The sequence below is a fragment of the Phacochoerus africanus genome, chromosome 3, assembly GCF_016906955.1.
Source record: "Phacochoerus africanus isolate WHEZ1 chromosome 3, ROS_Pafr_v1, whole genome shotgun sequence".
In the NCBI taxonomy this organism is placed as follows: Eukaryota; Metazoa; Chordata; class Mammalia; order Artiodactyla; family Suidae; genus Phacochoerus; species Phacochoerus africanus.
Window position 1 is genome coordinate 54,329,117 of NC_062546.1, and position 15,873 is coordinate 54,344,989.

Sequence of the window (15,873 nt, forward strand, 5' to 3'; positions counted from 1 at the left end):
GCCAACCTGGACTCCTCCTCAGTACTTAAGTGGAGAAACTGGAAATCTGGACCCTGGGATAGCTCTTAGCTACGCTTAATACGGTGAGTGAAATAGCATAGAATGGGCCAAGAATGAAGCTCATAGAGTAAGTCCCCGCCACGCAGTTTAATTTTATTTGCTGAAGAATCCTGATTCGCATGAGACATTTTCCCAGTGCTGCGTTTTCTCACTAAATTTGGAAGGAATATTTCAATCTACAAATTTTAGCATCACTTAAGAAACACACCAAATCAGTTGCAAGTTCTAGCACTGGTATCATGGTTAATCAGCAGTTGATCTGGAATTTTGCCATTTTGAGAAAATCATCCATCTCTTTTCCTGTGTCTTTTGGCCCAAGCTGTCTTCGATTTTCTTTCTTTCTTTTTTTTTTCTTTTTTTTTTTTTTTTACTGTGTCCTTCCTTTAACAATAGTCTTGCTTTTTTCTTTTTTCCCCGAAACTCGACTTTGTGTTCTATTTTTGCTGAAACTGAACAGGGCAAGAGAATGATCAAAAAGAAATATTTTCCTTTATAACAAAGGCAAGCACTTTTAGGCAAGTTTTTGGAGAGGGATGGGCAGGCAAGCCCTCACAACAGCCTTGGGCATTTTCTGCCTCATATTCAGATGATTATAAAGAAGTTACATTTTCCTCTTCAGAAAGCAAAACTCTCTTTCACTAAATGCGAGGTGAAGTTAGAGGCGCCTGAAGCCTTTGCTAAGAAGGAAAAAGGAAAACACCTCCTACCACTGGGTCTCTACCTTTAGCTTATAATGCCACCGCCTGGGAACTCGCTGGAAAAGCACACGTTCGGGATGAACCCCCAACCTACAGGGCAGAAAAGCTGGGAGTGCTCATAGCAACCCCTGTTCTTAGCAAATTCCAGACAATTCTGATGGAAGGCTGAAGCTAGAGAGAGAGAGAGAGAGAGAGAGAGAGAGCAGAAAACTTAAGGGGAAGGCAACCCCTTAGAAGAATGTGCTCCTGACTGTGAGAATGGGTGGAATTGCCCACCCATCCCGGAGCAGCTGTAGCCAGGCCAGACTTTTTCCTTATCAGGGTCACTGGGTGCAGTCTGAGTGGCTTGAGGTGAGGTTTGCGATGTAGGTGATTTCACACCCTGCTCCTCTCAAACACCTCCTATGCTCCCTGATGTCACCTCTCCTTCCCTTGACATTGGACTAGTAATGGTTGGTCACTCTACTCCAGGCTTTCATCGTATTATACTTCAAATTCCTTAGGGAGCTTAATACTTTCACCCTCTACAATGGAGTGAGTTTGGATTCCTTTCTGAGGAAAAGTTTTGAGAAACATGAAGGGTATGGAGGAAATGATGCTACTTAAGGAAGGTGTAATATGTCCCCAGCTTCAACCTGCATCCATACCTTTCTTGCTTTTTTAACAGAACTCTATTTTTTTTTCTAGGCGTATGACTATTCTGCCTCCACTGTAGCTAGAAAGACTATGAAATTAAGATGTAAGCAATAGAAAGTAAAAGAAATTCCAAGAAGTCCTCTTTATTAAAAAAAAAAAAAGGAAATTTTCTATATTTCTCTTTTGCTTACCGTGACCTGAAAGGCAGATATAAAGGCTGGAGCTCCAGCAGCCATTTTAAGCCCTGAGGTAGAAGAAACTTCCTGAGATGTCAAATCAGAGAGAGAAAGCAATCGGAGTCATTAATGACTAAATGGAATCACCATTCCATTCCTGGATTTTTCAAAATATGAGAGAGAAACAAACATCTATCCTTGGGAGTTGGGCAATTATATAAAATACAACACTGTCCCAATAGAAAGGATATCATCAAGATGGTCTAGTCAACAGATTAGACAGGTGATAGCTAAACTTTCCCTACTCTATTATTATATTTTTTGGCTGCACCTTTGGCATGTGGAAGTTCCCCAGCCAAGGATCGAACCTGTGTCACAGCAGCAACACAAGCTGCTGCAGTGACAATGTTGGCTCCTTAAATCCACTGTGCCACAAGGGAAATCCCAGACTTCCCCTACATTATAGCTTAGCCAGTCCTGTCAAGCAGTAGGATATTACATCCCATCTCCCAGAAAATCAACCCACTGCTCCCCCTTTCCAACATGCTATGAGCCTTTAGCTCTACTAAATACCAGTTCTAATTTTTTTCATAATCTCTCGTATCCCCACTTCCCTCAGGGAGTGTCGTAAGTTCTCGCAACACTGACACGATTTTCATTCTATTTGAAAACTAGACATTTTATATCATTTCGAAGCTAGGAGTGGGATCGGAGAAGGTCTTTTATAGCGAACAAGATGGTAATCAAACAGTGTCAGGAAAATATTCCTCTAAAATGATGAGACTGCAATATCACGGGCATTTCTCAGTTTTCCCCAAGGCCTTCCTCTGGGCTTCTTAGAGCATAAATTCCATTCCAGGTGAAGCCCGAGAGAACAGAAATGAGAAGGCTTCCATGAGTCTAGCAAGTTAAGAAAGCAAGTTTCCTTCCACACCGTTCCACAGTGGGGTCTAACCCTCCTTGGAAATTACTAACAGCAACGAGTGCAGCAGATAGTTCCCTAGGGTTGGATTTAGGTAGACACTGATCTAAATGTTTTATGCATATATTCACTCATATAGTCGTCATACCCTATAAGTATTGAGATCACCCTGAATTTGACTCACAAAGATGTCACAAGTACATTGAATGGTGGAGCTGGAATTTGCACATAGGGAAGTGACCTGGAAAGGAAGGATGTTAGGAGTGGATTTCTGTGGGCTTCGTACTCTGTATTGAGATCTCCGGTACCCAAATTGTTCACTCTGTGGCTATGGAGAATTTCGGAACAGAGAGACTAGATTTTTCCCTAGTTTCACATTGGAATCTTGAATTCTGGAGTTCCCACTGTAGCACAATGGGATCAGCGGTGTCTTCAGAGTGCTGGGACATGGGTTCGATTCTCGGCTTGGCACGGTGGGTTAAGGATTCATGTTGCATCAATCAGATCTGATCCCTGGCCCAGGAACTCCATATTCTGCGGCAGTCAGAAAACAATAGCAGCAACAACAAAACCCCCCAAAAACAAACAAAAAAGAATCTTGAATTCTCTGCTTTAATTTCTGATTAGAAATTAATGGATAAGGGAAGATGATAAATAAGGACTCTTCCAGCTTTTTTTTTTTTTTTTTTAAATGTCAGTTTTGTATTTTAGGAGAAGGTTGGACTTTGTGACAATAAGTAGATCAGTTAAGTTAGATGTCACGTTGCCTGTTCCATCCAGCACCTCTGCCTCCATTCCCTCGAAGGTTCCCCTCCAGAGTTGGAGGAGTTGGAAGATAACTTCAATGATTGTCTTGATAGGAGGTGTTTAAGTGGACCAGTCTATTTTTTTTCTTTTTATAGCTACACCCACAGAATATGGAAGTTCCCAGGTTAGGGGTGGGACTGGAGTTGCAGCTGCTGGCCAACATCACAGCTGCAGCCACACAGGATCTGAGCTGCATCTGCAACCTACACTACAGCTCACAGCACTGCTGGATCTTTAACCCACTAAGCAAGGCCAGGGATCAAACCTGTATCCTTATGGATACTAGTCAGATACATTTCTGCTGAGCCACAACGGGAACTCCATGCTATAATTTATTTTTTTATATTTTAATTTTATTTATTTAATTTTTTTCTTCTTTTCTTTTCTTTTCTTTTTGCTTTTTTTTTTTTTTTTTTTTTTTTTTTTGCTTTTTTGGGCTGTACCTGCAGCAAATGGAGGTTTCCAGGCTAGGGGTCTAATCTGAGCTGTAGCTGCCAGCCTACACCACAGCCACAGCAACGCCAGATCTGAGCTGCCTCTGTAACCTACAGCACAGCTCAGGGCTATGCCAGATCCATAACCTGCTGAGTGAGGCCAGGTATCGAATCCACATCCTCATGGATCCTACTTGGGTTCTTAATCCGCTGAGACACAATGGGAACTCCTGGCCCATGCATTTGCAGGGGCAGACAGCATCACTGAGCTGGGATAGGGGCAGGAATTCCACACAAGTCACACAGGGCTCAGGGTTCAATGGATGGGGAGTAGGCAGAGAGGTCAATGAGAAGAGAAATACTGAATTGGTGATGGTATTGTTTTTTTTCTGCAGGCAAGTCCTCAACTAATCTCTTTCTTAGCCCACGGCAAGTTATTTGGCAGTTATGTGACTTTTCTTTTCAATCCTCAGTTCTGTTCCTAATCTTTCCACGATTTGCTAGCTAGTCACCGAGGTCAGAGGAAGAATTACTCTCCAACTTAAAAAGAAAAAAAGTGGTGTTTTTCTTTTTAAAACAGAAAAGTCTCAAAAGAGGAATACAATAGAATATCCCTATTAAAACATAAACATGAAAAACGATTGGCTTTTAGACGGAGACAGACCTATCTGGATTGATTACTGTGGTTCTGTATGGAGACAGGGACCTGAGTGAAAACCTCTCAAAATGCCTCCTAGTCCTACGGTGAAGAAAGAGAAAATTCTTAAAAAATAGGAAAAACCTCTGGCTGGTGACCTAGTTGGGCAACCACACCCTCCCTGGAGCTGGTGCTGTCTTGCAGGTGGCTATTGCCCTCTGGTGGTGAAAGTGCAGACTTGCAGGCAAGGTTTAAACTTTGCAAGCCCGAGGCTGAAACAAGGCAACCCCCACTCCCGACATTTGCCAGAGCCTTTGGGGGTAAATGAACATCCACATACAATTTCTACACGTATTTAAAATTAATAAATTCAGATGATTAATTATTAAATAGAAAATGTTCCATCATTCCCTAGTGACCTGGAAGCCCATCTTAGTTAAATTCGCAGACACCTTCGGATTCCCTCAGAAACGTGCCGACTTGGAGACTGTGGGCCTCAGGTTTAACTCACTCCACTCAGCCCTGCCCTGCAGCGCACCTCCAGACTGACCCTCATGCCTGGGATGCCCCAGCCTCCTGGCTAAGCACCATCCTGTCTGTGCAAAGAGCCCCTCTGTCCCCAAACACTCACTGGTGGGTCCAGGGGCTGAACAGCACTGACTCCAGCAGAAGCAAACCCAGGAGAGAGGACTGTGCAGGTCCCAGAAGTAGGCTAGGACCATTTGTGCAAGGATTCTGGGTTCCAAGTACCAGAGCCATGATGTAGAAAACGGTGGTTAAAAAAAAAGGGGAGGGGGCTTGGTGGCTCAGTAGGTTACAGATTTGGTGTTGTCAGTGCTTTGGCTCAGGCTTGCAGCTGTGGCAAGCTTCCATTGCTGGGCCAGGAACTTCTGCACACTGTGAGCACAGCCAAAAAAGAAAGAGAAAAATAAAAGAAAAAAGAGGAAATTCCCTTTGTGGTTCAGTGGTTAACGAACCTGAGTAGGATCCATGAGGGTGCAAGTTCAATCCCTGGCCTCACTCAGTGAGTTAAGGGTCAGGTGTTGCGTGATCTGTGGTTGAGGTGGCAGACGCGGCTTGGATCTGACGTTGCTGTGGCTGCGGTGTAGACCAGTAGCTGTAGCTCTGATTCGACACCTAGCTTGGGGATTTCCATATACCTCGGGTGTGGCCCTAAAAATCACACACACACACACAAAAAGAAATAGAGAAGAAAAGGGCAGCTGTGGAGGTGGTGTGTTAGTGTGACCAAAAAGGTGCTTCCATCTGTCCAGCTTTTAGCACTGACATTCCATGTCCTAGGAGATGCTTCATCAGGATGTGAAAAGCCTCACTTTTCAATCTGGCCTCAAAAGACTAAGGGAGAAGTGAAAAATCCACACCACAGGCCCCCCAACAGAGGCTGAAAGTAACACTATTTGGGGGTCCAGTGGATATGATGTTGATTATCTCTCCTGGAGTCATAGGCACTGATGCTGGCAACTGGTGTTTGTGCTTCCCAGTAATGGATCCCCCGTGTTGTACACTCCGAGGGATGTGCCTTGAAATCCTAAGCGTTAATGTCTGACATTGCCTGTGGATTGACCTTGGCACTTTCTTTGTATTGGATGTTTCACATTGTGAATTGTGTGGTGTTTACTGAATTCTCTCTCTCTCTCTTTTTTTTTTTTTGTTCTTTTTGCCATTTCTTGGGCTGCTCCTACGGCATATGGAGGTTCCCAGGCTAAGGGTCGAATCAGAGCTATAGCCACTGGCCTACGCCAGAGCCACAGCAACGTGGGATCTGAGCCATGTCTGCAACCCACACCACAGCTCATGGCAACGCCAGATCCTTCACCCACTGAGCAAGGGCAGAGATCGAACCTCAACCTCATGGTTCCTAGTGGGATTCGCTAACCACTGCGCCACGACGGGAACTCCTGAATTCTCTTGAAAAGTTGTTTAGCTAATGAAAGCGTGAACATTCCAGTTATTGTATGGTTCATTTTTCTTTTTTTCCTTTTTTCTTTTTCGGGCTGCACTTGCCGCATATGGAAGTTCCCAGGCTAGGGATCGAATTGGAGCTGCTGCTGTTGGCCTACACCACAGCTAAAATTGCAACTCAGGATTCGAGGCACGTCTATGACCTACACCGCAGCCCACGGCAATGCCAGTGGATCTTTCAACCCATTGAGTGAGGCCAGGGATCGAACCCGCATCCTCATGGATAGTAGTCAGATTCATTTCTGCTACACCACGGGAAGAACTCCCTCTTTGTTGTTTAAATCTTCTTGTTCTCAGGAAATCTACCTGATAGACTCTAATAACCTATATGGGAAAAAAATGAATGGAAAAATGTATATTTATGACTGATTCACTTCACTGTACACCTGAAACTAACACAAACATTCTGTCAGCTATATTCCAATAATATTTTTTTAAAGTGAGAACAATTACATATTTTTGGTTTAATTAGTCCTACTATTAGCCACTACTATGCTTCCTGTTAACTACCCAATTGTTTTATTTAAACAAATAACACGTATGTAACAGAAGAATAGGTAATGCCAAATGTAATTCCAAGTAAATGCTTATTTTTCATATTTCAGTGATAAATTAACAACACTTTTTTGGATAATGATTTTTTTATTATCAGTTTTATCATTATTGTTATTCAGTCTGCTATGGCTGTGTCTCAGGTTGGTTCTGGGCGTTGCTATTGCGGCTCAGAGGTAATGAACCCAACTGGTATCCATGAGGACTCAGGTTCAATCCCTGGCCTCACTCAGCAGGCTAAGGATCTGGCATTGCTGGGAGCTGTGGTGTAGGCTGCAGATGTGGCATGAGCCCTGCATTGCTGTGGCTGTGGTGTAGGCTGAAACTGCAGCTCTGCTTCAACCCCTAGCCTGGGAACCTCCGTATGCCACAGGTGCAGCCACCAAAAGCAAAACATTAAATTAAATTAAAATTAAAGGTTGGTTGTCTTGAAGGCAAGCCCTGCTGGTCTTCCCTTGTGAGGAGGGAGGTGATCCATGAAGGGCCAGAATGAGGTCCTAGGTTCTATTGACAATGGCTCCCAAAGAGACAGCAGGTCCAAACTCCGACTGATACCTTTAGGAAGGAAAAACACCTGTTGATGGATAATTAAAGGAAAACACCTAATGGAATTTGGTTTGGAATCTATATAACCACAGAACCATGTGGGCCAATAGCATTGTGAGTTTACAAAGGAAATGACTTTGAAAAAAAAAAAAAAAAAGATCATTTGCTTTTATGATGCTTACATTCAAGAACTCGGTTTTGTTTTTGTTTTTGCAATGTTACTGGGAAGCAGATGCTAAACTGCAAAAATTACCTAGCAATTGCATTTCAGAAATCAAGGCTATCCGACTTCTTTATTAAGTTTACTGTTAAGGGAACAAGGAAAGAGAAAAACATTTCTCCCATTAGCAAAGCAAATAGGACATCTGCGCACAAGGAAATGAAACATACAATTTGGTGGGTGATATTCATTGTTGTGGAAGGAATCTTTGGCTTGTAGGTACAGATGGCTTTATACCCCAGATCTTAAATTGGATAGGATGTCACAGGTGTTAAGCATTTCTTTGTTGTCGTGGTTTAGTTTTAGCTGTTTTTTTTGTTTATTTTTGGCCCTGCACCCATGGTATGTGAAATTTCCCAGCAGCAGGGATTGAACCCGCGCCACAGCATTGACAACGCTAGATCCTTAACCCACTGAGCCACCGGGGAACTCCAGTTTTATTTGGATTTTAACCCTGGTTTGGAAACAGTAGAAAGTGAATTACAGACTAATAGCAATCCAACTCAATCTATGAGCATCTCTGTCTTGCTTGACTTCCTGTAAGTTGAAAGATCTTAGCATCAGGGGTTGAGGGACCACATCCAGCTGTGCACAGCCCAGGATTGGGGTGGTTTGAGGCTTCTGAGTCCACAAAGAGAACATGACTTGTTAGCCATACCATCTAGATAGTATTTCCTTTGTGCTTTTTGTTTGTTTTCTTTAAAACTCATCTTGAGTCCCTGTTGTGGCTCAGTGGATTAGGAACCCAACTAGTATGCACGACAGTGTGGGTTTGATCCCTAGCCTCGCTCAGTGGGTTAAGGATCCAGGGTTGCCATGAACTGTGGTGTAGGTCGCAGACTTGGCTCATATGCCGTGTAGCTGTGGCTGTGGTGCAGGCCGGCAGCTGCAACTCTGATTCAATTCCTGGCCTGGGAATTTCCATATGCCACCGGTGTAGCCCTAAAAAGAAAGACAGACAGACAGAAAGAAAGAAAAAGAAAAGTCACCCCTGCGTCTTGAAGTTTTTCCATCTTGTAGGCATGGCTGCAGCTCTTTCTTCTGAAGAAGACGAAATTAAGGCTTGTCCTGAATAAATGCATCATTTTGAAGAGGACAGTGGCTACTATCTTCTGCCCCCAAGGCCTTTTCTAAATAAAGAGACTCATTTTTCAAAATTAAAAGCAAAATTGTCATGGCACAGAAAAAGAATAACCAACTTTTCTTCTGGGATCTAAAACTTTCTGTAGTCTGAAAGTCTGAGTTCTTTACTCAAGTCTCGTTAAAAAAAAAAAAAAAAAAATGACCCAAATGATCTTCTCTGGACCAGAGCACAGGAGGGGAAGAATCAGCGTTCCCTTGTCACCAGCAGTGGTCGGGGGGGGGGGGGGGGGGTGACCAAGAGGAAGGTCAGTCTCATGTACAAGGCTTAGGACTTTCAGGTCTTATTCCTTCTTCTCAGGTGAAGGTTTACCCTGGATTCTCCACTTCAAAACAGTGGGATTTTACTGTTATGAAGAGAGAGGGATTTCCCTGGTGGTCTAGGGGTTAGGATTCAGTGCTTTCACGGCTGCAGACTGATTCAATCCCTGCCTTTGGGAACTGAGATCTCACATCTGCCTGCCATGGCAAAAAAAAAAAAAAAAAAGATCTAAAAAATTATTTTAAAGAGAGAGAGAGGGAATACTGGGAGGGAGTTTCTATCCCTGGCTCGGCATAGTGGTTTAAGGACCTGGTATTGCCGCAGCTGCTGCTTAGGTTGAAACTGCAGCCCAGATCTGATCTCAGGCCTGGGGACTCCATATGCCACCGGGCAGCCAAAAAGTGAGAGAGAGATGATGGTCCATTCCATGTGGATCATTCAGCTCCCTGCTTCTCCCTAGTGGTTTCTAGCCAATCCCCCGCTGCTTCCCTTCCTGGCACATCTTAGAGGAGAGCTCTACTCTGTACCTTTTTTTACCTCCTCTCCATCATGACAAAGGAAGATTCCTCTTCTAATACAGAGTGTGGGGCAAGTGTGTCAGACCCCATAACTTATCCTAAATCAGTTTCTTCTCGAGGAAGCTTGTGATGGCTAATTTTATATGTCACCTTTGTTGGGCCATGATGTCTAGATATTTGGTCAAACGCTATTCGGGATGCTCCTGAGAGGGTGTTTGGGATAAAATTCACATGCAATTCTGTGGACTTTGAGTCAAGCAGCTGGCCCTCTATAAGGTGGGTGGGTCTCATCCAATCAGTTGAAGGCACGGCTAGAACAAAAAGGGTGATCCTCCCTTGGGGAAGAAGAAATTCTCCAGTGGATGATGTTCAGACTTAAACCACAGCATGGGCTCTTCCCTGAGTCTTCAGCTTGGGATAGCTATAGATGTTGGTATAGGTAGAGAGAGAGTTTCTAAGTCTACACTTTAGCCATTTCTTCAGTTTGCAGTAGCATCTTCACATCATCACTGTCATGAAATGATTTCTACCATTAGAGAGTCACTTATTCTGCAATGACATGGCTACCCTTTATCCCTAGAAATGTTGAGAAAAAACGTGTTCTCTTTTGTCCTGGAAGCTTTACTTTCACCACTCTACCAGAAAGCTGAAAATGGAACTCCCTGACCCAATAAAGTAAATTGGCTCGTGAGTTAGAAGTTGCTTCATTGGCAAAGGAACTCTTTTGTTTGCCTGTATTTCCTCCTGGTGTAATGACAACAGACAAACAAGCCAACCACTCTGAAAGCTTTGAAAAGATAACACCTGGTTCACTTCCCTTCCAGCCCCCTTTCCTCTAACTGGGTTTCTACTTATTCAACAGTGATTTAAAACCTGCTCAGAGGCAGGCCCTGAGGTCTCTGTGTGTGTTTGCAGAGCTGTTGGAAATAGACCAAGAAAGACGATTCCCTGTTAATCTTGTCACTCGGGGCCCCATTTGATACAGACCTGGATTCAGAGCCTAGATTGAACCGGCAGCTTTTCCCAAGTTCTCCCTCAAAGGCCCTTATCCTTACTTCCCACTTGGCCTTAAATTATTTCAAGAATAATATTTCCGGAGTTCCCATCGTGGGTCAGTGGTTAACGAATCCGACTAAGAACCATGAGGTTGCAGGTTCGATCCCTGCCCTTGCTCAGTGGGTTAAGGATCTGGCGTTGCTGTGAGCTGCGGCGTAGGTCACAGATGCTGCTCGGATCCCGCGATGCTGTGACTCTGGTGTAGGCTGGTGGCTATAGCTCCGATTAGACCCCTAGCCTGGGAATCTCCATCATGCCGAGGGAGTGGCCCAAGAAATGGCAAAAAGACAGAAAAAAAAAAGAAGAAGAATATTTCTGGGTTCTGTCTCACTTTGCTGCCTTGTTTTGCGGTCGCCTTTCCTGTTTGCTTTACCAAGTGGAGGGACAGAGACAGCCAGGTCCACCTTCCCTTCTGGTCCTTAGGAAGCCCTGGACCCTGTTGTCTCTAGTTCAAGGCCACATCCATGAGATTAAAAGTGTAATAACCACCATTTAGTTACTTAGTCTCTGTATTAGTTCCCCTCAGTGATTACAAAGGGCCTTCCTTTACAAGTGAGAGAACCACGGCTCTGAAAGATTAAAGAATATGCCATGCAACGCGACAAAGCTGAAATACAAACCCAGGTTTTGTCTCCTTTTTTCTTTTTCTTTTTTTTTTCTTTTTAGGGCTGCACCTGTGGCATATGGAAGTTCCCAGGCTAGGGGTCGAATCAGAGCTGCAGCTGCTGGTCTATACCACAGCCACAGCAACTCGGGATCTGAGCCATACCTGCTACCTAGCACAGCTTGCAACCATGCTGGATCCTTAACCCTCTGAGCAAGGCCAGGGATCGAACCCGCATCCTCATGGATACCAGTCGGGTTGTTAATCTGCTGAGCTACAAAACAACTCCTTTTTCATCTTTTTAAAGCCCTGCTTTCATCACTTTCTAGGATCCCCAAATGATAAATGGTCATTGTATTGCTATGCAAACTCTGTGAGTCAAGAAGCTGGAGGAATAAAATGTTCTCTCTTGAACTGGTGTCTCCACGATGCTCTGAGCCCCATCTCACAATCAAATAAATTTCACCTTATCTTCATCCTGAGACCACCTGTACATTTTGATTTTATGGGAAATAAGCAGCTGAGGATCCGAGGTATTCTGAAATTGGTCAAATCTACATTGTTAAAAAGTGGGATGAATATAGATTTTTTTTTTCCATGGCCGCATCCACAGCATGTGGAAGTTCCTGGGCCAGGGCTCAAACCCACGCTGGCACAGAGACAGTGCTGGATCCTTAACCCACTGCACCATAGTGGGAACTCCAAAAAATGTATGAATATAGACATAGACATTTATATTTGTATAACCGAATCATCCTGCCATATACCTGAAACTAACACCAGATTGCAAATCAACTACACTTCAATTAAAAAATAGTAATTTTAAAAAATGGAGATGCCAGAATTCAGACTTATGTTAAAGGTCACATCCTTTTTGCCCAGGAATGACCCCAAGAGGGGGTTTGTTCTGAACCACCAGCTGTAGTGTTCCTACCCTAGTCCACCATCCAGACCCCTTGATCCACTTCCTTGGACCGCGGTGTACACCCAGCCTGGGCAGTTAAGACAGACTGGGTTTGTTGATATCAAGGTGGAGCTGTTAGGAAAGCAAATCAAAGAGAAATAAGTACATCCATGCCCATTTTTTGAGTTTCACAATAGATTGTTCAAATATAAGCTAAGAACAGAGTGTAAACAGAAAAGGCTTTTTGAGTTGCGACAGCCTCAGACTTCTGAGCTGAGACTCTGACTCAACCAATAGGCAGAGAGGACACCTGTCAGACCCAGGGTTTCTTTGGTCCATGCAGATCAGATGCCCTGTCATGCTCACCTCCCCATGTTTTGCGAGACCAAGTCTTTGGAGGATGTGGGACATAGGACCCCTTTTGGCGCCCCAAAAATATACTGGTTCATGACTTCTTACCAAAGGTCCTGAACATTGAAGAGTGTCGAAAATCCCTACCTCTGCTCCCTATGGCCCTGGGGAGTGGAGGCGGTGGCTGTGATGTTGGGCACATGCTCTGAGCTGTTCTGATAGTCAGTCAACAATCCCAGGGACTGTGGGAAGGAGTCAGCACTTCTCCAGCTGGAAGGATAGAACCCTGAGCATCTTTCTTGCCTCTCAGATGACACACTCTGCAGGCTCCATTAGACCAGTACCCACATGGGGAGGGCTTGGCAGAGGCTAACTCGCCCAACGAGCAGGTTTCTTCCTGATGCCATGACATAGATCAACCCTATGGAATTTAGACCCATCCTAGGTGTGGTGTGTTTATGTGTGTGTGTGTGCGAGCAAAGGCGGTGGGGGCCCTAAATTAATGGAGTTCATCCAAAGATTAACATCTTCTACTTTTCTACTCTGAGAGGGAGTAAGACTTTGAGATAGGAATTCAGTCCATGAAAAGCTACATTCCTTTGCACGCAAAACCTAGATTTCCTGTTTATTCCCATTTCACCCATTGGCTTCCAAAGGGTCAATCCATTCATTTTTACAAATGCAGACTTTCAGCCTAAGGAGAAAGAATCATCCTTCTTCTAAAAATAAAGAAGGAAACCAAAATAGACTGTACACATTTCAGAACCACGTGACAAGCCACATCCGTTCCCATGTCATTAACTACTCGCTTCCAGACTGGTGATTCCAGAGACTTACTGTCAGCTTACATCTCCTCTGGAGAGTTTGTCACTGTCTGACCCCAAGTTCTGCATGTGCAGGGAGAAGACGGCTGGACTGGGTCCACAAAGATCCCTGCTGTAACCCCTAAGCCAGTGCTCAGTAGAAACATAATAAGTGAATGAATGAATGAAAGAATTTTTCTTTTTTTTTTTTTTAGGGCCTCACCTGGAAGTTCCCAAGCTAGGGGTCAAATCAGAGCTTCAGCTGAGGCCTACATCACAGCCACAGCAACACCAGATCCGAGCTGTGTTTGTGACCTATCCTGAAGTTTGTGGTAACACCAGACCATTAACCCACTGGGCGAGGCCAGGGATCAAACCCACATCCTCAAGGATGCCATGTCGTGTTCGTAACTCACTGAGCCACCATGGGAACTCCTGAACACAGGAATTTTTACTTTTTTTTTGAGACACCAACCAAGCGATCCATCCACAAGTGATTTTATTTGATCTGTGAAGTTGAACTTGGTTTTCAATTGCTTTACACACAGAATGGGGGTACACACACTCTTCTGTGGGGTTCTGAATAAGCATATTCAAAGCTGTTGGCTATTATCCAGGGCTTAGGTAGGGAAAACAAGATTCTGGCCTTGAACATTCTTCTCCATGAGGACGAAGAGCTCCCAACAGAGGAGAAAGTGGTGCTCCGTGTAGCAAGAACAGCAACAGGGCTGAGGTCCCTTCCAGATGATTCCAGACAGAACCCTTGGCCTGCCATCCGCAGAGAAGAGGGCAAGGAGAGACTGCATTTGCTTGCTGGATGGGAGAGAGGCTCTTAGCAACTTTTTCTTTTTTTGTCTTTTTTAGGGCTGCACCTGCGGCATATGGAAATTCCCAGGCTAGGGGTCAAATTGGAGCTATCACTGCCCTTCTATGCCACAGCCACAGCAACACTAGATCCAAGCCACATCTGTGACCTACACCACAGCTTGTGGCAACCCCAGATCTCTAACCCACTGAGCGAGGCCAGGGATTGAACTCACACTCACATAGAGACAACGTCAGGCCCTTAAAGTGATGAGCCACAATGGGAACTCCTCTTAGCTGCTTTGTTGGAGGGTTGCCTCTAAGGTCCTGTCCCTAACACTCTTCAGGAATCTCAGAACTGCCATACCGCCAGTGCCCCTCTCTTCTAAGGACCGGGGCGGCCCTGGGAGATGGCTGGTCCTCCTGCCCTTTGCTCTGGATGCAGCTGTGATGAGGTACTTAGTCACCATGGTGATGTGATAGCTGCGCAGGGCTGCCAGGGCCTCCACACACTGGTTATAGGCTGTCAGAAGCTGGCCATCTCCAGAGGACAGGACGTGGTCCCTCAGGGAAGGAGCCAAGTGGATTTCCTCTATGAAGGCCTTGTGGGAGGGAGGCATGTAATCCCTCATCCTGTGCAGAAAATCCGCTGAAAGAAACAATGCAGGACAATGTCATAGCTCCACGTGGAGCAAGGGGAGAGCCCATGTGCTTTGCCAGACATCCATATGTCAATTTCAAAATAAATAAATAAATAAATAAGTACAACTTAAAAGTTGAGAGTTGGGAGCTCTCATCGTTCATGGCTCAGTGGCAACGAACCCGACTAGTGTCCATGAGGATGTGGGTTTAAGCCCTGGTCTTGATCAGTGGGTTAAAGGATCCGGCACAGCCATGAGCTGTGGTGTAGGTAGCAGAAGTGGCTAGGAGCTGGCGTTGCTGTGGCTGTCGTGTAAGCCGGTGGCTATAGCTCTGATTCGACCCCTAGCCTGGGAACTTCCACATGCCAAGGGTACAGCCTTTTGAAAAAAAAAAAATGAGAGAAAAAAGTTGAGAGTTAAGTTTTATTTGGAGCAAACTGAGGACTAGAGCCCAGGAGGCAGCATTTCAGCTAGATCTGAGAAATTGCGCCAGGGGGGAAGGTCAGTATATGTGTGATTTTGATGAAGGGGGAGGTCCACGCAACCAAGCACATGTTTTTTATTTTTATTTTTGTCTTTTTTGCCATTTCTAGGGCTGCTCCCGCGGCATATGGAGGTTCCCAGGCCAGGGGTTGAATCGGAGCTGTAGCCACTGGCCGACGCTAGAGCCACAGCAACACGGGATCCAAGCACAGCTCATGGCAACGCCAGATCGTTATCCCACTGAGCAAGGCCAGGGATCGAACCCGCGACCTCATGGTTCCCAGTAGGATTCCTTAACCACTGTGCCCCCATGGGAACTCCCCAAGCACATGTTTTATAGAAGGTCACCCCTAGCCTCATGAAAGTCACTGCTAGTCGCAAGGAGAAAGCATCACCATGAAGGATTTTAGTGCTTTTCTAGATATGAGTGGCAAGAATTGGGCTCATAAAATTTTGTCCTGCAAGTATCTAACTGTCTGAAGACGTGTTCTGCCACTTTTCCCAGAGCACAGAGCACCTCACTCCTGATCCCCACCCTGAGCTCCTTCTGGGGGTTGTTAATGGTCAATAGCTGCAGTGGCTCATGATTTAATCCGAAGAGAGGCAGATGGCAAGTGCCCATCTCCAGGTCACACA

At 44.9% G+C, this 15,873-nt stretch overlaps 1 protein-coding gene across 1 annotated transcript in view; it reads right to left on the reverse strand.

The window, feature by feature from the left end:
• Positions 1 to 13,791: 13,791 nt before the first annotated feature.
• The window catches only part of IDO2 (indoleamine 2,3-dioxygenase 2), a 64,569-nt gene continuing 62,487 nt past the window's right edge, over positions 13,792 to 15,873 (reverse strand). The window contains exon 10 of the mRNA XM_047770380.1: positions 13,792 to 14,762. Coding sequence (XP_047626336.1) covers positions 14,407 to 14,762 — 356 coding nt within the window. The 3' untranslated portion in view covers positions 13,792 to 14,406. The remainder of the gene's footprint in view (positions 14,763 to 15,873) is intronic.